This window comes from Falco naumanni, chromosome 10, assembly GCF_017639655.2.
Source record: "Falco naumanni isolate bFalNau1 chromosome 10, bFalNau1.pat, whole genome shotgun sequence".
NCBI classification, from domain to species: domain Eukaryota; kingdom Metazoa; phylum Chordata; class Aves; order Falconiformes; family Falconidae; genus Falco; species Falco naumanni.
Genome location: NC_054063.1, coordinates 7,010,500 through 7,034,583, shown reverse-complemented (window position 1 = coordinate 7,034,583; position 24,084 = coordinate 7,010,500). Strand labels below are relative to the sequence as shown.

The 24,084-nt window shown below is 36.5% G+C and overlaps 1 protein-coding gene across 2 annotated transcripts in view; it reads left to right on the top strand.

The window, feature by feature from the left end:
- PDE3B (phosphodiesterase 3B) overlaps positions 1–24,084 on the top strand; it is an 88,329-nt gene that overhangs the window by 47,860 nt on the left and 16,385 nt on the right. For both annotated transcript variants that reach the window (XR_005829982.1, XM_040609279.1), the window contains exons 2-4: positions 16,099–16,149; positions 17,009–17,257; positions 21,314–21,456. Coding sequence is in view for 1 of the 2 variants with exons in the window: in XM_040609279.1 (XP_040465213.1) it covers positions 16,099–16,149; positions 17,009–17,257; positions 21,314–21,456 (443 nt within the window). In the remaining variant the exon portion in view is untranslated. The remainder of the gene's footprint in view (positions 1–16,098; positions 16,150–17,008; positions 17,258–21,313; positions 21,457–24,084) is intronic.

The following is a 24,084-nucleotide window of genomic DNA, read 5'->3' as shown; positions in this document are numbered from 1 at the left end:
CTATAAAGGAGGGAAAAATGGGCTCTGAAAGAGGATTGGTCTCGGACAAAATTTAGCTTGGAAAAAATACTTTTTTTTCTTCCATGAGGAAACAATCATCTTGAGTTGAGCTGTATCAGAGCTTTTAATCTACAATATTGGTCCAAGCTGCCTTTGTATGTGGACTACTGTTAAATCTCAGTGTTTTGTTGCCGCCTTGCCTTACCGTGAAGAAGTACTTGCGAGCAGCTCTGCTTACAGACTGGCCACAGAAACAAAGTCTGTCTGTATTTATCATGCTGTTATCTATAAATTGCTTTTTAGTAGTTGAAACAGTTAAATAGCTAATGGCTTTTGTGGTTATGACAGGTGTCTGTTGATTCCCCCCTGCCCCGATTCCCCCCTGCCCCCAGTATTTTTAATTTTCTTGAAATGCCAGATTTGTTCATTTTACTACTGAGGGGAGGTGCTGAAATGTGACGGTGGTCTTCCTGCTTTACTGAACTTGCTATATAATTCTTCTTTATATGTGCAAAAGATACTGTAGGTTTGTGCATATTCTTTGCAAGGCAAGAATGAAGTCAGAATCTGAAGATAGATACGATCTATCTTTTGCTGTAAGTGTTCAAATCAGAATTATTTTTAAAAATAATATTAATTTGGGGAGGATGGGATTTCTGTGCTCCCACATAGTCCATAGAGATGAGGTGATTTGGAGCATTTCTGGCTAGGCTGCATATGACATAATCTAGAGCAAATATTTAAAACATTTATTGACACATACTCTCTTTTAAGTAAAATTAGCTTCTGCCAAAAGACCCAGATATTCTCATAAAAAAATAGGCTCTAGGGTAAACCAGTCGGTAGTTATGAGATAGGTGCAGAAATTACTACAATCTGTTATGTCCTATGTAAGTAAAGAATAAAACTAGCCCCTTTGGGCATTTTATTTGTCTGTGTGTATCCTGGTTTATCTTCTGCTGCTAAAGCTTCACTTGGCTGCTCTTCAGCGTCAAAAGATACTTTCAGCAGTCAGTGGCGTAATTGAAGCACAGAAAATGCAGGCAACTGTCATCGCAGAGCTCCAAAGTGTGTGTCTCCCTGTTTGCATTAAACTGTAGTTAGTAACCGGTCTTTAATGATGTTACCATTTTTGATTGATAGTTGCGTAACTGTCTTCGCTGAACAAGAAAGCATCACTGCAAAGGTAGACCTAAAAAAATTCCTATCATGATGCTCTGAAGTAGACAGAGGGGTTTAGGTAAAGTCAAACTGCTGTGTGGTTGGGGTTTTTCTCTTGTAAAAATGTGAAAGTAGGAAAAAAAGAAACAGCAAAGGTTGTTGGCAATTTTCAGCTGAGTTGGGTTTGTTTATTGTGGGGTTTTTTTTTTTGGTAAAGCCTGTCTTCCTCAAAATTTGAGAGATTTTTCGTTTGTTTGTTTTTCCTGCCAACTACTTCCTACTGACTGGTCTCTGGGTCAGAATCCTTGGTAATAATGTATAGCAATTAGCCTGTGTCTTGCTGATCTAATTGCTCGTTTAGGCTAGCTCAGTGTCCTTGGCAGAAACAAATAAAAAAAGTTAGATGGTATGAACAGATGAATTGAAAAGAGAGGTGTTTTTTTTAAAAAAAGGAAAGGCAAAAAAGGTAACAGAAGAAATCATTCCTTCTTCCCATATATTTCAGACGATTCTGTCAATAGGTTTTTGCATTTCAGAGTTCTGCCTGACTTTAATCTTTTGTTTGAAACATTTGATCTGTAAAGTATCTTTGTTTTCAGTAGCACCCATGACACAAACTTAACATGTCAGTGATTTTTCCTTCTCATTATACTAGTATAAACAGAACTTTCTCTGTATAAAAGTTTGTTTATATCTGTCTTAAATACAGATTATTTGCTGTAATATAGTTGAAGTGGTAAATATTCTGTATCTACTTATCACAACTTTTCAGGGGAATAAGTTATTGGCTATTTTGGTTATCCTTACTTCAAAACATTTCCACTTGAATATGATAATTAGTTTAATCTTAAATTATGCTATTTGCAGCTGGGTGAAGAAAATGTAGTGATAGACATGAAGAAACTAGCATGGTTCAAAAGAATAAATACCTTTCACCTGAAGATGTGTTCTTCACTTTTCCTATCATATGACCATCTCTATTTAAGAGTACATGTGAACTTACGTTTAAAAATTGCTCTTTCAGGTTATTTGATCCAGTGCTGATAAGTGGTAATGTGGTGATATGGTAATTGGCCATCACCATCAAATTAAAAAAAGACAATTACATAGATAGAGCAATCACGGACCTTTGCATGACAATCTAAGCAGTCTGGAAAATGCATTTAAAATATTAAATAATACTGTTGAAATAAAATAGCAATTTTTTATTTCCTTCAATAAATTAAGGAATGGTAATTTAGACTCTCACCAGAATATTAGTCCTTCCTTATTTCTCTTTTCCCCTCCCTCGGTCTGCTGCTCATCTTGTTTCTCTTCAAGCAGTAACAGTAAAATTATTGGAGGATAAAGAATGGGGAACAGACTGAACTTGTTTTCATTTAGGACTAGGTAATAAATACCTTTTAATTTAAAATTTAAAATACAGCTTCTGAATGTCACCAGCTAGTTTTAAGAATAGGGCTAATCTCAAGAATTCTTACACATCTTTTCTGAATTTGTGTTCTTTTAAGCTATTCGGTGATATAATAGTTTAGAAGCTTGTACCTTTTGCCTTTTAAAGCAGGTATAGTTACAGTTGTGACAGTGCCTGTCATCTTCAGATTAGACTTGCAATTCACTCTGTTCTTCAAGAAGTAGTTTCTAATTGGGTGTGCTGATAACAGATGCATCAGTGTGTTTGTTTAGTTAAGTGTAAGCAAGTTCTCAGCTTTATTGGCTTGCTATCTACCATATACCTATACAAGAATGTAAAAAGACTGAGAAGGAAATGTAATGGAGGGTTCCCAAGCTCTTTGATCTGTCTTGTATTTAAGTATTAAGTATATTAAGTGTATTTGAAGAAGGTGCATACTTAGTTATTGGTGGAGGAGAGCTAGATCATTAGTGTCAATTATTCTGCAAAAGGAACAAATGGATTAGGTTATATTTAAGCCATAATATAAACAAATCTGATGGATAGTATTTTTTTTTTAAACTGTATTTCTTTTAAAGGGAATGACTGGGTCATACAGAACTCTGAAGGGAGTTGGAGACTGCTGCTATTCTTAGGAGCATATTGGGTAGTGGGAAGAGGAGAAGCTTCCAGATTACAAGAATGAAGGAAGAATTAGATTTACAGAAAGGAGCAGGAACCTGTAGTTCAAAGGCAGATATGGATAAGAGCAGCAACTTTATAACTAGGCCTCAGAAGGAAACTTCCTAATGACAGAAAAGGATAGTACACTTTGCTGCAACTAGGAAAATCGCTAAGATGGGACCATTTTTATAATTGCTTATTTTGTATTAATTGGAGATGATAACAAAATGGTCCACCCAGCCTAGGCTTTTCATCTTTAATAATAGTCAGTAGTAACATTTGTTTCAGAATTGGTTTTTTTCTACCCTGGTGTCTTTGCCATGTTTTCTGAAATTACAGTGTGGTCCATCCTTAGCTAGAGGATACGTCTGGGCTGTGATGAGTAGCCATGGATTTGATCAGTCTCTGTGAGCTTTTTTTAACATCTTTGGTTGCATTTAGTTTTTTGTAAAAACCTTCAGTAATGACTGCAATAATTTAATTATGTACTGTGTGAGAAGTACCTCCTTTGGCTTGTTTCAAGCCTGCTGCCAGATGATCTAATTACATGGCCCTCATTCATATGCTTGTGATCACTACTGACTAACCTTTCTGTATTTACCTTCTCCATCACATTGGTAACTATAGAGGATTGTTACAACCCTCCATTTTCCTCACACTTGAGGGATCTAGGTCTGTATACCTCACAGTAGAAGCTGCTGCATGTATTTGATTTCTCTTATTAGCCTATCCTTTTTTATTTTTTCTGTACTTCTATATCTACAGGCAGTACTCAGACAGTGGGCATAGCATGGATTTATCCAGTGACACTCTTTTTTTATTGTTTGATGTTCCCCTTCTAATATTTCGTTTAACATCTTTGAGAATTGGTCTGGTGCAAATGACTCAAAGATGGTTTTGCTGGTTGATGTTGATGTAATATGAGCCCAATTTTCTATATAAACAGTTTAAAATTTATTTTTGTTCTCAGCATTTACTCATTAGTACTGAATTTCAGCAATGTCAGTAAGACTCGCTATTGAGATCTTTTGATGCTTTTTCATAACCAACTCTATTTGTGACTAGCCTCAGGAATTTTGTGTCATCAGTTCATGTTGACAGGTCAGACTTCTGTTGCCTTTTCAATTCGAGTGGGGTGATTAAGATAGATACCAGCTTGAATCTTTGAGGAATTCTCTATTGGCAGGTGTGGCTTTTTTTTTCTTTTTGTGAATGTTTTACTCTTATTCTGTACTTCCTTTATTTTAAAAAATTGCTAATCCAGAAGAGAGCCATCCCTTTCTTACCATGTACACGTGATTTCTTCAGGAGCATTAAGGGGAGACCATGTTAAAGTTTTTGTTTGTTTTTGTTTGGTTGGGGTTTTTTTTGTTGTTTGTTTTTTTTTTTTGGTTGATCAAAGTCCAATGACTGACCAGTTCACTTATTGGTGTGTGCGGTATGTTTCAAAGAGTCCAGTAGATTTTTTGGGCATGGTATCCTTGTATGAAAAATCCTACTGATTTTTGTCAATGTTTCATTTAAATGGTGCATCCATAAATTCAGTTTGTAGGGTTTCTTCTCAATGTCTTCCCCCTCCCCAGGTTTCTGCCTATTTCCTCAGGCAGTTTCCACACATTCTTCTGGGTCCCTTTAAAAGCTGATGTTATAGCTGCTAGTTTCTGTTCCTGTGGTACAAACACAACTTGTGATTGGTTATACCACATTGTAGAGATTTTCCTGCTTTGAAGGTTACTGTAATAAAATCTTATCTTTCATGTATCGGATCAGGCATTATTAAATATTTGATTATTTATGTTGGCCCATCTTACTCCTAGTTTAGTTTGTATGTGCTTTACAAGGGTATTGGATTAATATATAAATTTTGAATGCAATAATTAACTGATACATTTCAAATACAAAAATAGAGAAAAAATTCTAATTGCTCCATTTCACTGTAAAGACTGTAATTAAATGCTGTAGAAGGTATTTGTCATATGTATTAATTTTAGAATGAAATCTATAATACCTGTAATGTAATGGAAAACCCCTTTGTTTTTAAAGCATAAGGTGTATTGCTTTCAGTTAAAAAAAAGTACAATAAGTATAGAACTATTTGCCTTTTTTATAAAGATTATGAGTATTTTTTAAAATGGAATAGCCAATTACAATGGTCTGATAGCTGTTGTAAAACTTTTTCTGTTTGCCTCATTGGGACAGTATTTTTCTGGTCAGATGTTGCCGGGAATCTTGGCATCCCATAGTTTTTCCATGGTTAGTGTTTGTTTTAAATTCTAGGTATTTTCCCCTTTTCTGCTTTAAAAAAAATCAAAACATATGCAAGTGCTAGGAGATGCTAGTTGAGAGTTGGATTTGTTGATAAGAAAAATTAGTCAAAGATGAGTGTAGACTTCTTTTTGTTAGGGTCATCTCATTAATAGCTATTTTGAAAACATAGTCTGAAAGAGACTTCATAGCAAACACATTAAAGGCTATTAGAACAAGCCTGAGAAATGAAAAAATTAGTGGTGTTCTCCAAAGAAAAGTTATTTTGCATGCATTTATAATATTTGATGGATTTATTGGGTATGCTACACTGAAACTTTATTGCGATAATAATACTTGTCCCAAATGGCAAATGATATTCTCACTGCCAGTGTTGTTTTCTGTAGGCATGTAACTTTCACTACTGTGATGATTTTGCTAAAAATGCCTTGCAGTGTAAAAGAACATTTAAACATTTATACTTTTACACTTTTAATTAAACATTAACATTTATATTTTTCTGCTTGTATCGAAAAGGCTGGTGAACTATTCTTATCTTACCATCACTGGAAGACACTTGACCCATCTTGACCTCCTTTCGTATTAGTTTCTCCACCTTAGTCACACCACCAAAATGAAAGAAAAAAAAAAAGTAATTGTGTTAAGTCTGGGTATTTTTACAATTGATTCAACCTGATGTATTGCAAGGTTTGATTTTTGGCTTGGGGTTTTCTTTTTGGGATGGGGTAATCAATTTCACTCATCAAAATTGTAGAAGAACTTACTATAGAAACAGAAGTCTGTAGTGTATTCCCACTTAGAATAAGGAACAAGTTAACCACTATTTTTCACAGTTCTCTCTTGTGTTACAATTTCATATGCCTGTATTCAAAAACCTTTGCAAAAAAAATTTATCCCTAATTGTAACCTGTGCCCTATGACCAGGGTAACAAAGTGGCTTAGAGGGTAAGTCAAAACACTGGAGTGAAAACAGGCTTTTGGTTATGATTTTCCCTTACCTTTGCAGAAGTTTATACAATTATGTCTTCAAGTGTGGGAGAGCCCTGTAATAATTTCAACAGCAGAATGGAATATAATTTATGAAAAGGCCAATGAAGAAAAAGAACCTGTATTTTGGAGATGTTGACTGTGGGAGAAAGATGATTTTTCTTACCTGGAAGCATACCTTTAGTTACCACATTAGCAGAGTGTGAAACCTGGCTTATATCTACATAAAGTCAATCTGTTTCAGGAGCCTATGCGATTAAATGTTATAAAAAACCCCATAGCATTTCACAACTTCTGGAGTTTTAGGGTGTCGGGGATTCTTTTCCCCTCTTTTAACTGAAATCTGAGCTTGTTCATCTCTCGGTTTTTTCAAAGAGAAATTTTTTACGAGATTAGTAGCTGGTAGCAACCATCAGAGGTGTCTGACTGCATACTCTCTTCCTAGAGAGTTGAGTTAATCACAAGGCAAGGTGGAACAGTGTGTGTCCCCCTCCCCGTACTGCTAGTGGTGATTGCTTTGTTCACTTGGCACATGCAAGATAAAATGCCATCAGGATCTATCTATGCAAGACTTGCCATTTGGGGTCAAAGTGGATCTCCCCAACTAGTTTTATTTAATCTAGTCATCATTTAATGTTACAAGTGGGAAGACATCATTGTTCTTTCTTTTTCATATGGAACAACATTACAACATGGAAAAAAATATTTCTGTGTTCTTTCAAATCTGCTGCCATTTGAGGTTTTTCTCAGCTGCTTACAAAGCTGCCAACAAAAGTACTACTTAACATGAATACATTAGAGAAAAGTAAACTGGCAGTTTCTATAAAATGCAGCAATTTGCATTCCCTTGTTCTCAGTTTCTGACAGCAATCTGTATTACGTACTTAAGAGTTTCAATATTTTTTCCCCCAAGAGATCTCATCTTGTATTTTCTGGCACTCCAACAAGTAACTTGTCCATTAAGATACCTTTTTTAATACTGATTTAACTTTCGCTAACACAATTGCTCTTCTAATCAAACTCATAATTGTACTCTCTCATCTGTTTTTAAATTATTGCTTTTAATTCTTTAACTTGAGCAACTGAGAATTAAGTTAGTTCGGTCCGGTGTGTAACTTTCAACCACAGCAGTGCTGCAATATTTGCTTTCCTTTGTGACATAATATCTTCTTTGGCTGCTTGACAATTTTCTTTCAGCTTACTTTCCTAACTTCAGTGCCTGTAATGTTTCTTTTTGGGTCATCATCAAGTTATTGAAAGAAAAAAACACTGATCTTGTGTAAAGCTTGTACCTTGTGGCGATTTTGTAAATAAAAATCCTTAAGACAGCAATTAATGATATAAAATAAAGAAGCGGCGGTGTTTAGTGATTTAGATGTTTTGTTACTCTGAAGGTGCTGTGTCACTGAATGAACTGGCATGAGAAATTTGAAAATACAGCCTCATGGTCTGAAAAAAAAGAAGTCTTATAGTTGTTCTCCAGCTAACTTCAGGCATAAGCTTTTGCAAAAACAAATTGTTCAGTGGGTAGACTGTGTGAAAGTGTTGTGGATTGTTTGCTTCCTCACTGTGCGGATTTGGCACTGACAGATTCAAAATGAAAGGGAACTTTGCCTTATTTATATTTAACTTGTGAAATGCCGTTGTATATGATACTGGATCTATCAGAAGTTCACTTGAGTTCTGAAAAGATGATCAGAGAAATGCAAAGGTGAAAAAATCTATTGACCTTTGTAACATACAAAGGCATACATAGAATGTATGGCTCCTTGAGCTGTGCTGCTGAGGCTGAAAGAGTGTTCTGAGAATATTAAGTAAGCACTGCTTACTTTAGAATATTCTTATCTTGAGGTGGCCGCTGTTGTCAGTGGCAGAATACTGGACTAGATGATCATTTGGTCGAATTCATTTGATGTGAACCATTCTCACTTTCATGTTTTGGGCTGAGTTGTACAGCTTAATTTTATGCTGCTTGTTTTAGACGCAGACTTGGGGAGGGAGGAGAAATGTAAGCATTTTTGTGAGATTATAGAGTAAGTTGTGATTAAAACTCTTTGAAAAATTCAGTATCTTCTTCAGTTCAGTACTGAAAAAAAGTCCTTGTGGTTGTATGAAATAGTTTCTCTTTGCTGAAAAGAAAAAGATCTGAGATTCATTCCTATATCTCTAGTGTAATAGGTGAGGAAAACAAACCCACTTGATTAAAAAAAATTAAGTCAATAGAGGGGAATAAGTGGTTTTCAATTACTGCATTAAGAATATATCCGTATACAGTAAAATGCTTCAGTGTAAGATTTGTGCATATCTTTCTATTGCAGAAAGGTAAAATTTGAGGTGGCGCGCTCTGTCTGTCCCAACATGGTACATAAGTGTGTCAATACAGCAGTAAAGGCTTGTACTACATATAATTGTAAAATAATGCCAATAGGTAAATAGTAAAAGGATGTTTTGGGAGCAATTTCTAGATTTTGCTTTTTGTAAAATAAACACTACTTCAAAAAATGGTTTTAGGTTTTGGATGACAGTAAAAGTAGTACAGAATGCCAGAACACCGAAGCAACTGTACCAGATCAGAGCAGTAATCCACCTAGCACTATTTCTTTTCTTTGATGGTGATTAGAACCACATGCTCTAAAGGAAAATGCTTATAATGGGCAATTAAAGGATCTGCACATAGCAGGCTTTTTTACTCTGCCCTCCCTCCCCCAGTTGCCATAAATTACTGGTTGGCCTTTACTCTGACATGCAAGTCTGACAAAACCTAGAAGGAACAGGAAATGACCTAAGTGTGGTTTTAGCCAGTTTTTTTCATTACCTACATAAAAAGAAAAAAAACACAAACCCTACTTTCCCGTGATAGAGAAAACACCTTTCAGAACCTTTCTGAAACATTTGAAAATCTTAAAAATATTAAAAGATTGGAGCAAACATAACAAGCAATACGAAAACGGAAAACTTTCTACAGCAAAGTAGAAGCTGACCTGCTGATGCTCCTGGTTACAAAAGCAGAAGTAGCATGTCTCTTTAAAAACAAGCAAACAAAGCAAACACATAAAAAAGAAACAAAACCCAGCCAAACAAAAAAAATATTTTTCTCCTTGCAGGGAGTAATACTAACTTTAAGAACAAGCCTGCTGAAAGCTTATTTGAAACTTTACTATAAGTGGAGCATTTTTTTCTGTTTTTGTATCTGTGCTGAGGACAAAGTTACTGAAAACAGTAACTAAACATGGAGACTCTGAACTGACTTGTTAAAGTTTACTTACGTGCAGCTCTTGTCAAAGATTTGTGTTTGCAGGGAAGATCAGAATACTGTGGAGTTGGGTGGAAACACTACGGTGGCCAGACACCTGTATGTTCCAATGTACTTAAGTGTCCAGCCAAATATGTTGCAGGTACTATTTAATTTATAGAATAGTATTAACTAAAGCAATTACACAGAAGCAAGTCTCTTTCTGCTGAAAGAAGTTTTAGACTTCTTAAAAAAAGTGAAGATAATGTCTTTTATGAAAAAGTTCAGTAGAGTCAACAACAGTCTAGGATATGACTGTTTCCTTCAGTACATGTACCCAAACCTCAGAACCATGCAAGCACACGCAGTTTCTGTACAAAGATTGTGGCTATCTGTAGACTTCACAACCCATTAGTCATTTTATGACCTTGGATAAATAAATTGTATAGAATCAGGAAGTGATAAGTATTAGGATTCCAAAAATATCTTGCTATTTTTCCTATACCATTTATTTTCATGGAAAAGTTTAGTGGGTAGAAGAATATCATGACTCTAAATGCCTTAAGTATCATACTGAATGCTTTTCCAAGTGCTGTATTTTTTCTTAATTACAATAATCTACTCAAGTGGCGGTTGTTTTGGCCTGCAAGATTTCATAACAGAATGTTGTCTGTTACCTAAATAATGCTACCTCTACTTTGACAGAGTCATTTTTGGTTGCCTTGCCTTTAGTCTCATACTGAATCCAACTTAACTACTTCATAACATACTGTTCTTCAAAATTTACCTTTTGTACACAGAGGGAAAAAACCCTAATAAATAAATAAATAAAAACTCCAAGACTTTTAGGTTGTATACTGCTGTGTTTGTTTTTGTGTCATTAAATTACACTGGTTTAAAAAGTTAATTGATTGCAAGCTGTTACAAAAGACTGATTTAGAATTAAAAGCAATGAATATAGCATCAGTCTTGTTTGAAAGGCAGTGATGAAAAGAAATGGATATGTAATGTAACCTTTTTCACATTTTACAATAAATTGTCTTCTCATCTGGTTGTAGAATTTTGCTTTTGAATGAGGTGGTTTTTTACAGAGTTGATTTCTGAATCAAGTTGATACGGTGTTGGTTTCATTGTTTAGTTAATTCCATGCTTGGTTGCTATGGAAATACTTATTTACGGAGCTGATGCCTAATGGTCTCAAACAGATGATGCTAGCAACTAGGAATCTTTTATATTTGATCAATGAAAGACTTGGCCAGAAGTAGAAACTCATTTTTGTACTCATTTTTGCTCCTTTAAAATTTTGGAGCATGGAATGTGCATGGATGGTGTCAAATAGGACAAGTTTTCTTTTCTTAACAAGCATTAAAGCACATGCTGAATCTCTTGAATAGTATCATCATTGAAACAAAAACTTCCCGCTTACCAAGTTTAGGCAAGCAATCAGCAATATTACAAAGTGTAACCTTGTGTATGGCCTTAGTGTGCACACTTCAGTTTAGGGAATGGAGCATATGGATTCATACATTTCAGTTTTAAAATTGATTTTTAGATTTCTAAGCTCTGAAACGTGGGTTTTTTTCATAGCAGTGTATTTTAGAACTGTAGAAGTATGATTATCGTCCTTAGTATAACTCTGCACAAATAATTCTTGAGTAGCTAAGATTAATATGATTTTGTATTTTTTAAGTTAAATTATTCTGAAAACATCATTACAGTTATCTAGCTAAATATAGTTTGAGGTGAGCATTAAGGTTTTTAAAAAACTTGTTCAAAATATTTGCAGCTTTAAAATGCGGTACTTTTATAGTAATTTTACAACTTGAGAAAAGTAAAACCCATAGGCTTTTATTGCACCTAAGCCTTTAGAAGTTTAAAATACTCCTGAAACATGACTTTAGGCATGTGGAGCTGTGGCACTTACGCAAAGAAGATTCAAAAGAACTGCACCCTCCATGGCATGAACTTGCTTCTGAAAGACACACCTGTCAGAGGCCCTGAAACACTGGCTGTGCTGTGACAGGAGGGATAACTTGTTATACAGAAGAATCATTAAAAACAAAACAAAACCTCCTGAAGATCTCTCAGGTTTCATTGACCGTCTTCTCCCATTTCTCATCCATTTTTAGTTTATTTGGACTATAAGCTTGTCAGAAGAGCAGTTTTTTCCTTTTTCTTTGTTAAAATTACTATTGCTTGTTCCTGTTGCTGTTTGAGCTAGAAGCTGTATTAGGGAAGGCCTTTATTACCATTACTTTGTGTTACTTTGTGTACTTTTTTTAGCAAATGTTTCTGACGTAACTAATAACTTGTGCTTTGCAAAAGTGCCGTCCTTAAGTTTTGGTAGTTCTTGGGTTGGTATTCAATAATCGGGACCTTTGCTTCCCCCGCTCCACCCTCCAGTGAGTAGATGGGTTACAAATACTGTCATATAAGTTGATTGATTCTAAAATTCTTGTGTTCAAAGTGCTTGGCAGTTCCTCTGGAGTATATGGAAATACTGTGTGGAGTTTTATTTCATAGGCTGAACAGGCTCAGTTGTTATAGTTAATGATAATACAGTCCCTGACTGTTATAAAGAACGAGGCATGGTACTGTGTTACACGTGGGGCTTTGTTTTGTTTTTTATTGTCTTTCAAACCCCTAATCAGCTTGACAGGCAGTTCTGTAAGAGCAGCAAAGTGTGCTGGTTGCTGTTTGGGTGGGCTGGGGGACTTGGGTTAGTCAGGCTGATACAAGAACTTTTATAAGCTGACCGGTAGTTTGGTGTCCACAGTTATGGGGAGGACACGACTATACATTTCTTACCTTTCAGGAGTCGGTCTGCAATATCAGAGCCCACCGCAGTTTTATTTTCAGAGGAGCTCCCAGATGTGTGATAGGTGTGATGTTGGCATCGACAGTGGATGCTCAAAAGCCAAAACATGTGAGTTGCTAAGCAGAGGTTTTGAGTTGTGGCTTGGAACCTTTATGACTAGAGTTCCCCTTAGATCAGGTGTTTCTTGTTGGAAGAGGTGAGGAAGAACGTTATGTGCAATGCATTACAAAATCTTAGTATTACAGAATACAGATCTTTCTGCAACAAGTCTTATGGTTGCAAAACCAAAAATTGCAGAGGCTCTGCCTAAGACCTATTTTAAGGTCTGTTGGTCTATTCACATTAAGTCAAAATAAACTGTGTCCTTTTTTACTCTTGTTGTAAGATGGATGCAACTCTGGGAACACTTTGTAACCGTTGTCGATGACCCACAGTAATTAATTAAAGCTTCGACTGCCAAACCCCCAACAGCAATAACGCCAGAAATACTGCTCTTTAGTACTCCGGCTCTAACTTGCAAGGCACGGCGTTGTGCTAATCAACCCCGGCCCGGCAGCTGGTGGGGGCTGAAGCGGTATGCCCTGGGGGCTGGGCTGCACCCCCGGCCCCGCGGGGCGCTTTGGGGGGGGGGGGGGGGGGGCGGCTTGGCTCGCGCGCGCCACCTGCCGGTGTGGCGTTAGCACCTGGGCACAGACGGTACCCCCCGCACCCGCTGCCACGGACGGGTCGGGGTCCGGGTGCGGTGTGGATGGGTCCCCCGCCGTGCTCACCGGGGGAAGCGCTCGCTGCAGCCAGCCGCCTCTTGTCCGCCGTGCTTTGCGCAAGCAATCGCTACCTCGCGCCCAGAACTTTCCATCAGCTCGTTTTAATTACCTCGCTGCGTGGCGCGTGGAATAAGCCCTCAACGTGTTACAGTTCATGCAGGCTGTGGTAGCCTGCTAGCTGTCTTAATGTACTACACCTGTCTTCTCTCAGGAGATACGACTTCTAATTAATGGTGGTGTATACTGATTTTTTTTTTTTTTTTTTTTTTAAATAATCTGTTGGCAACATACAGGTAAATTTAACTTCTGTTTATTTCAAAACTGTTTTGGTTTCTTTGCTGTAAAATTTCTATCCCGTGAGAAGCTTACATCTTTTGGTTTAAATTACAATAAAAAATTTTCAATCATGAATCCAAGCTGCAAATTTTTTTGTTTCACTAGAATTGTGTATAGAATGGTGCCCTGCCATTTAAAATATCAAACCATTATTTGCACTGTAAGCAATTTTTGCATAAGATGTGCACATCGTCTTACCTTGTGTATCCTGAGTCAGTATGCGACAAGATATAGCAGTAACACTTTCTGTTGAATATTTTCTGCCTCTGCAACCTTGACCCTGTTTCTTTGCTATAGCAGGGCTAAAGCCAAAAGGAAGTTTTGAACTTTTTTAGTCATGGAGCATGACCCCCCAGATCATAACAGTATAGCTTATGGGAGCATGTGTGTGTGTCCATACATGTACACAAAAGCCCCAAGGGCTTGAAAAATGAGTAAAGGAGTTTGCATCAGTAAAAGTAGTTGCAGTTAAAGGTTTGGTACAGAAATTTTCTGGAGTTAGCAAGAGTTAACAAAGTATTCTGTTAAGATCTCATTTAAGACAAATAAAATCAAGTAACATAGCACATATTTAAAAGAAAAATAAAATATTAGAAAGGGAAACCTCTTTTGTGTCCCATAATAGAGGAGGCAAGATTGCAAGCAAGCTAATGCAACTCTGTGGACCATTAGTATCAGAGGTTGCTAATAAACCTAACAAAACTCATGTGGACGTGTGATCTCTGTTGCTGGTTGAGTCAAAAGACAATGAGGCAGATTAGTGCAGTCTCTGTGACCAAGTTCAGGAGGACAGAACAAAAGCAAAAATTTTACCTTTGTTTCATACAGTAAATAAATGTCAGTCTCGAAAGAGAAACTGGAGAATGAAGAAAAACAAAAAAACCACCAACCCCAAAACTGCCCAGATGAACAACTCATTCTAGTTTGCTATGGAAGAAAGACCCCTCCATCTTTATGATGATCATGCTAAAACCAAATACACCAGCAAAATGGGTATGCCCAGATAATGCTGGTCATTATCTTAATGCTTGTCACTGACAGGCTAACAGTCATCTCATAAGCTTATTATTCTTTTTTATTTTTTAATAAATGAGGAGATTGTAGCTAGATAAATCACTTTAAAAAACACCAAAATCCTCAACATATTAAATTCTTAACTCTTGATTTAGGTCTGCTTGCTTTACACGGTATGAGTTTTGGAGATAGCATAACTTACTCCCAGTTTAAGTACATGCTTAACGGTAGATCATTTCATAGCAAGTGGATGTCGTAACTATTACCATTAAACCATGTTTAAAGTTATCTCTGTGAACATAACGGAAGAGAGAAAGAGTCTATAAATGCTGACCTTGCCTCAATACTGCTAGCATGTTGGCCCATGTTTCTTTAACAACAGTTTCTGCACCTTCTGCTGGACAAGTGCCAGCGTGGAACATTGTTTTTTTTTCCATGAAAGAGCTGTTAGTCTTAGAGGAGCAAAACCAAACAGGTCTCACCTATAAAAATAAGTGGAAAAACTTACAGGACTACAGAATATGAGCTACCAAGTGGGGTATTTGCTATTTCTTTGTGCTCTGTAGCTACAGAAAAGAGGAAGAATGTGTTACCTTTATCTTTGTTTAATTTGTGGATGCATGTTGTGCAAATGAATTAATTTATCAGAGAATAATTAGAACCTGTCAAGAAGTCACAAAGACTGAACACTTTTGAAGCAAAACAGACACATGAATTTAATTTCTTGTATGTTGTTTCTATTTATTGTCAGTATAGAAGAAACATTAAGTGAGTGCTGTTGACGTACTTGAAGCTGATAGTATCTTCAGATTGTGTTGCTGACGTTCTTTGGTTTGGTGGGTTTTGTGAAGTTATTCAGAACACGTAGATTTGTAACCGTGTTCAAGTAAAACCTAACAAAACCTCCTGCAAGAAAATGCTTTTAAAATTACCAGGTTTTAACCTGATATAACAGGGAAATTTTTGCCTTTTTAAAAAATAAATGATGTTATTGTAGTGCTTTCTGCTCTGTATTTATGAAATTGCCACTGTTCGAATGATCCTGGAAAGAAAAAAACCAATGAAATATATTGGAGGTTTTAGGATGGATTTGCTTTTATAAGTTGAGGTGAATAGAAGCAGGAAAGCACTGTCACCACTTAATTTAGTGTGTGTGTTAAATGATTTATAAACAATCCAGAAATATTGAAACAAGGCCATATAATTATTCTGTCATCAAGGTATCTGCATTGCATGCAATTTCTTTAAACTCTTTAGGACTTTTACTGGGGTAGCATTAACTGAGAAAATGGCCTAAGTTACATATAAAAACATGAAGAGAGAAGCATTTTATATTACATCACATAATCAAGATTTATTCCATTGTTGGCTTTCAACATTAGTATACCACCTATTACACCTTTTTTTCCCCTCTTTTTTTTTTTTTTTCTTTCTTTCTTTACAGATGATACTTTGGGATTGGGATTTGAAGCAATGGTACAAACCCTATTACCAGGTCAGTGTATTAAGAATCTAATTATTCTTTTGTGAAATGTGGTTGAATACAGAGTTCACTGTACACTGTCAGATTTCAATTTTTTCGTTGATAATTTAAGTAAGTTGTTCTAGTACATTCTAGTTCTGTGTAGCAGAGGCTTGATGTTTAGCAGTTCTGATCAAGATGACAGGGATCTACTTTCTGTGGTGTATATGAGAACAGTCTCAAACCTCACTAAGATGGAAGTAGTTGTTTTGAAATATCCATTAGCATGAGGTCAGGGAGCAATTCCCCACTCACCAAACTCAGGTCTGCCAGGTTCTCACCTTTTTTCTTGATTGCTTGTTTCTCCCCCTCGCATCAGTGGTGGCATCTAGTTGGCTATTGCTGTTCCTGTTCAGAGATTTATGCCAAGTAGAAACTAAACAATTTTTTGGCAGAATTGTTAGTATTTTTTTTTCAGTGGAATCAGGGTTGATAAAAGTAATGAGGCTGTGGAAATTGCAGCTCTGTAAGGGGCATATAACAGTTTGGCCACCAAAATTTCTGTTGATATCATTGGAAGAGATAGAATATTAAGTTTAATTCTAAGACAAAATAATGAAAAACTGAGATAAAAAATGGCACCAGATTTTTATTTTAAATAGAGAAAAATAAACTGAAAGCTAATGTTGAATTCTGAAATATTCTTTTGTGTGAAAAAAACCCGCAAGAATTGGTGTCTGAATATGTCTATGTATATTTTTTCTTTAAATGAAAGATAAATTGCATTGAATTCTTTCATTTATTTTGTAAATTTTCAACGGATAAGATTGTTATTTAAAACTTAGAATATTGTGAAATGTTTTGACGTTTGCAACATTTTCGTCTATTGTAGAATGCTGGCAGTGGAAATGGAATTGATCTTTCAGTACTAAATGAGGCTCGGAGCATGCTGACAGACCTCCTGACCGACCTGTCCCTTCCACCACAAGTGATTTCTTCCCTTCGAAGCATTCATAGCTTGATTGGTGCTTTCTCAGGCACGTGCAGGCCAAAGGCTAGTCCATTCACACCATTTCCTGGTTTCTTGCCCTGCCCTGAAATAGAGGATCCTGCTGAAAAAGGAGATCGAAAACTACTCAAGGTCAAATGACTTGAATTTTCATTCATGTGTGTGTTGCAATTTTAAAAAAAATTATCAAGGGAAATTTATCTGGGAAGAATGCTTCTGTATGGATAGTAGCTTCTTTACTTAAGTACCTGTGAACTATGTTTAAGGTCAAAAGAGAGCAGCTGTGAAAACACATTGAAATGTAGACAGCTACCAAAATGCAAATTCATGTGGTTGATGGGTAAAAGCACAGTTCTGGACTTTGAACACATGATTCCTCAAAATAAACACAAGATTAAAAAACCTAAAAGCAAATACAAACCAAAGATTTTTATGTTCTCATGATATGGCACAAACAGGGCTGTTCTTGATTTTCCCACATTTTTGATCTAGCAATTAATATCAGTGTGGCTTTTTCATTGACATTTTTTTCTAAAGAAATTTACTCTTGTGAACATCAAACTAGCCATCAGATGCAAGCAAATCAGCTATGTAAAAGAAAAAATATCTCTTCTTTCTGTGCAGCACATCACATTATGGAACCAGTGTGTAAATATACCATTACTTCTCCATTATCTAGGGTAAATAAGTAAAGCAAGGATGTAGTTACTATGTGATGTGTTAAGGAATGTGGAGGAAAATCATCAAATACAGAAACTCAGATGCAGTGCACCAGAGCTAATAATTCTAGGGTTGCCCTGTACTGAGAGCTTGAGGCTGTTTTTTGTGGAGACTGGTCTGGGACATTCCTGCCCTATGCTTCCTTCCATTTCCAGGCAGTGGGCAGCTTGGCCCAAACTGATCAGCTTGTTGGCTTGTTATTTTGAAGCCAGATCAACTACTTCAAGCCAGATTCAGCCTGTGAAATGTCTGTTGGGAACCATTGTCAAGAGAAATACTTTGGAGGAAAAGCTCAGTGTTCACAGATTACTCTGTGGAAGATCCTGCAGGATCATTGCGGTATGAAATTCCTTGGAATATCACATGGATATCTGCATAAATCAGTTGAGTAGGGATCATAATCATTCCACATATGTTTTAATTTGTGGACTGCTACTGATTGGTATACTGATGTGAAAAAAAATAATTTACGTCAATGTGAAGATTTAACATAATTTTAAAAATTTTATACAGCTAGTCAGAAATGAAAAATATTTGTTGCTGGAGACTGGTTATAAAGATTATGTGAGATTGAAAGATGTTTTTTCACAGCTATTCTCTTTTCCTCCTTACTAAAATTAGGTAGCTGTTCCTTTAAGCTTCAGGGTTTTTTCTGTATATTAATTTACCTAGTGGATAAAATAGTGCTTGTCACTGTAAGTCAATGAATGTTTGACTTCAGTATATGTTTAGGGGTAAGTCAAAAGATTGACGCCTGTGTATGTTACTGTAAAAAAGAAAAAGATTTTCTTTCAAAAACCAGGTAAGTCAGCACAAACTCCAGATTATGACACACCAAAGAAAATTATAAGAAAGTATGTCTTCAAAATGGGACCTTTCAGACTACATTAAAAGGCTCCTGTTCTCTCTTTCCATAACTTGGAATGTAAAAGGTCTCCTCTATATTTCAGATTAATTGTTTCATTGCTGAGGATTATGTACGTACCTATTTCTCTTCCCTGTCTGGCTTCTGAAGTGCATTCAGTGACAATTTTTTCTCACTTCTGATGGGGAACCGCCTGTTCTTTTTGGTAGGAAAAAAAAATAAATGAAAAGACAGAAACAGAAATGGGGCTTCAGACCTTGGTGATAGCAATAACTGGTTATCCAATACCAACTCTTCATTCTGAGTTTCTTGATAGTCAACAACTTGGAAAGCGTAAACTGCCCAGTTGGTGCTATTCACTGCTCAGTCTCTTTAAATTCCTAAAAAGGAAAAAGGAAATCTTAGTTAGACAAAAAACTTCTCAGGGCTGCTCTGCAATAAAAGGACTTCCCACTTCCCACTTCCCACTGTGACAGAACTGTCCCCAGATTTCCTAGTGTATGGCAGTAGACTGTCTGCCAGACTGATGGATTTCTAGTACTGTCAACAGTCATGATTTCACACTTTTCAGTCAAGTTTTCACACTTTGGGCAAGTAAAAGTTGTCTAGGCAAGTACTTGAGTATCCACATCCCTTGTGTCCTGGCATTGTTATTGCTGGTAAGTCTTTTCATAATAACTTTGATTTCTGCTACAGTCTAAATTTTTTTTCCAGAGCAACTTTTCCCCTTTATATAGTGATTGTCAGTGACTTTGCTAGCGTAGAATGATCTGGAGTTCCTTAGTCCTTCACTACCCATGTGTTGTTTATTCTCTGCTTCTTTATCTAGTAGGGGAAAGTTCTGGAGATTTGTCATATCCCCAGTGTTCCCATTCTTAGAGAAGCCAGGAAGAAGAAAGTTTGTGCAGGTGCTGGTGCCTTCTTTCTGTATTATGCTAAAGTGCACACTTGTTTCGGGGAGTGGACCTTTCTCCTCTGGTATTGGGAATTTTCAGCGGTGTTCCCCGTGTTGTAGAAAGCACACAGGTGAGATTGATGTGGTCCATTGGCAAAGAAGTCCATTCTAGCCTGAGAGAACTGGACTACCGCTGTATGATAGCACACAGAATATGATCCTCCAGTTTCCTTTCTGGTAGGACTGGATCAAGGACTGCTGCATGTTTCTGTGGGCAATATGGTGATCTTATTCTGCCTGTCCAGCTCCCCCTTTCTAGCTGTGACTACAGCTTTGCAGCAAAGGAAATAGAGTCAGGGTACATCCCATATCAAGGACTCAAAACAGTCTGATTTTTCAGGGTAAGAGGCTGTACTCTTTGATGTTACCACTCCTTTCTTTTTTTTTTTTTTTTTTTTTTTTTTTTTTTTTTTACACATACAGAACAGCTTTGTAAGTTACGTATGACCTTTGACCACCTGATGAAGCTTGGAATTGTAAAGTCATTATTTCTGCTGGACTTTTGCGGTGGTGATGTCCAGGGGTCACCTATCGTCACATAACCCTGCATATCTTACTCAATACTGCAAATATTGCTTTGGATTTTTTGTTTTAAACACTTTGTCCTGGTATCCTTTTTACTTTGTAAGGTTTGATTACATGCATCTATATTATGCAGAAGACTCTTTCCCCCCCACCCCCCCACCCTCCACTGAATGGACAAATCTAGGGATGAGTTAACAAGTGGATTGTAGACTGAATGCAGTCGGAGAGAGTTTTGCTGGTTTGGGTTGGTTTTTTTTTTTAATTGGTTTAAAATACAGTGTATAGCTTATCGGTGCAATGGATGCAGATATGCCAGAGATGGCTTTGCAGTTTCAGTTCAGTGATCTTTCTATTAATTAGGTTCTACTAGTTGCTATCTAAACATGGCTATACTTTTCAGGGGTTATTTCAGTAAGGCAGAGCTAATAAGCCCCAAGTTATTTCCATACAGGACCGTTTGGGTGCTGCTGCCCTGCTTTGCACAGGGCTTTATGTTCAAGTACAATGGTGATTCCCAGTGTTTGGGCTGTGGGTGTACCTAAACCAACACAGCTTCCAGGTGGGGAGGGTGAAGTGACTGGGAAGCTTCCCAGGTGCTGTGGGCCTGGTATGGAAGGACAGAGGGAGTCTTGATGGACCAGAACTGACCCTATGCATTGTGCATCACCCTTTCCACAGGTTCCACAGTTCTACACCATCAATATTTAGCATCTCAGTTACTAAAAACTCAGGCTGTCCTGGGAACTGCACAGCTGACTGTGTAGTTATATGATTGGGGTGCGTAGAAAAAGAATCTATAATCCTACAGCAACTCACTAGTGCTATAAGGTCTCAGTTTTTAAAAGCTCTGAAGAATAATTGTTGGATCACATGGATTTCAAGTAACTACATATTTTAATGTGGGGAAAGGAAAAAAAGATATGAACAATAATTATTCCCAGTAAGCAAATTAACTCAATTGCATCTTTTTTGTTTTCTTAAGAAATAAGAATGGGTGTGAGATACCATACTTAATGTTTTGCTATAAAAAATTAACAATAAATAGTCTTCACAAACTATAAGTAAAATTTTAATGTCTGCTTTTAATTATATAGATTTTAACCATGGTTCAATTACTCAACAGGGATTAAATAGCAGGAATAGCCTGCCGACGCCACAGCTGAGACGAACTCCAGGAGTTTCTGGCATTCCACCTTTAGAATCAATATCTCCTAGGTGGGAACGGAGTAACAGCAAGAGATCTCATCAGGAGTATAACACATCAAGGTAAGCACTTAACCACATTTTAAGGGCAATAATAAATGTAGCCTTTCTAAAATGTGCATGTCTGTAATGTTGAAACTTGGCAGTGGAAGAATTTAATGTAAGATCTTGTGAATTGAGTCTCCAAATTCTGCCAGCATAAACTGGAAAATGTTTCAAGTTAATTATATACTATACTTTGTAACTCTGTTTGATCTCAGGCAGAAATCAGGTCATTGTGAGGTTGAATGGCATGCTCTGTCATAAGTAGGCCTGCATATCAGTTTTAGTAGGAAATGAGAAAAAAAGTCCAACATACATGATTGCGAAACAAAGTAGTTTAACCTCTAAACCTTTACTGACTTCCTTCTTTTCTTTTTTACTTAAAATATGTATCACTTTCCAACTGCTGCATCCACCCAAATTTGTTTTCTAATTAAAAAGATCGTATAGCTTTCTTGCATTAGGTAGCCCCTGTTGTGTGATTTGCAGTATTTATTATTCCTATGGTCATCGAGCAAGCAGTAAGGTAGACTAAGAAAGAAATCTCTTCTCGTTAGTCAATATGGTGCCAATAAAGCTTTTATTTCTGGAATTAAGGTTATAGTTTTAATTAGGATTAAAGTAAATATACATTTTTTTTCTTTTTTGTTTAATGTTGAGTGAAACTTCACACGTTTAGTTTTATTTAAATGTGTAAATGTATATGGCTTTGCTCGATACTTTGTAAGAAAAGTACAACAGATGTTTGAAATTGTGTTGTAGCTAAAGTCTGTGAAAATGTGTGTGGGTTTGCTTTTTTTTTTGCCTTTTTTTTTTTTGTACTTGGTATCTCTTAAGACTAATGGTTTTACATAGGTCATACGGAAAATATAATAGACGCATTTTTAAAAAAGCAGATATGAGTTATGCTGATAACTGATAGTTACTAGTAGTGGATGAAAGTTTATATATACATGTCCAAGAATTTATTTATCAATATTATATTTAATTTTAAAGTAAACCATTTAATAATTTTGCCCTTGTCAGTGGCCTCTTCCCCTTGAATAAAATAGGCTCTTCATGTTTTTACGTATTAAAACTTAATTGTGGTTTGTGTATAAAATGTAATTGAAGATGCTGGTAGTAGCAGTAGTAGTAGTTTAAAGATTGTATTTTCATGCTGATTTGTTTATCAGTGTTGGAAAGAATCTCCCCAGTTATATCGACAAGAAATAAACAGAGACCAGAGAAATTGCATTAAACTTAGAAACCATGGGACTTCAGTTTGAGGCTCAGCTCTTCTGGTGCGGACGCGGTGTATGTTTACAGAGGGTTTCCTTACAGCTCTTACTCGCCAAAGAAACCTACTCAAACTCACCCAATTAAAAGCAGCAGTATGGAAAACACCCTCGCACATACTTTATCATTTTAAATTATCTCTTGACCCTGATAACTAGCACTTCTAGTTAGTCATGTTCCCCTGCCCTGCTCCTGTCCAATCCCATACAGCCCTAGGAGATGTGTTCACTTTTTTGTGGTTTGTGCCCTGCCCTTCAGAGTTCTTGCCAATTCTTACACTGTACCTGTCTCCTTGCATCTTCCAGTGATGGTTCTTAGCAAGTTCCCTTTAACTTCTGACACGTAATCATCTCAAAATCACCCATGGGTGCTTACTTTACTGATAAGGTTAGATAAAGTAGCTGAACTGGCACAGGTGTTCCTGCTGCCAAAAGAGGCAGTCCTGTATTCCTAGAGCACTTTGTGCTGTTGGCTCTGGCTCTTGAGTCAGCCCCTTAAAATGTCAGAAAAATAACAGCAATAAAAAGGCATTTTTTCCTGCCCTGGGGAGCTGGTTCAGCCTAATGAAAGACCCAATGAATGTTAGAAGAGAATGAAGGAGGAGCAGGCTAACAGCAAAAAAGGGAGGGTGGAACAGTAAACACTGGGAGTAAAGCTTATCAAAACCCAAAATATTTCTTTACACACAGTGACTGCTTTCTCAACTCAGCTGGAATTCAGTTGAAAGGTATCACATAGTGGTACAATAAATTAATATTACTAGAAAATTTGATTTAACATTTCAATTTTTTTTCTATCCATCCAGTGGCCAAAAGCAACTTGAGTCAGCTGCTGTTTCATTTGCATGCAGATTCTTGATTTGGTTTGTCATTCAAACACTAGTTCAAGACAAACCGACCATGCTTAATATATAGTCTTCCTGTATTAAATACTGTTGCAGCATTTTTGTGTGCTTTAAAAGAATATGTGTAAGCTGTGGTAGCTAAACAGTGTAGAAATAGTGAAAAGTTCAATCTATCCTGGTTCTCAACCCAAACATTTTTTAAAGTTGTCTAACATGTCAGTTTGGAAGAACAAATATGTGTTTATTCTTTAACTATTTTTTTATATTTATATATTTAAACAAATTATGAGAGATCAAGTATTATTTCTGTATTTGACTTGTTTGAAATCAGTTTTAACAAGCTTAGATCTGTTGGGATAAATACGTTTTTCCCACATTGAAATGAAATAATTAGTTTACATGAACTATTTTCACTTTAAAGTACGTCTATACAGCTATTTTTAATTGCATATCGCATTTTTGTACGAAAGGAAATAGGTAATTGGAATTCTTGGAGTGCAATTTCGTGCATAGAACAGCAGATGGCG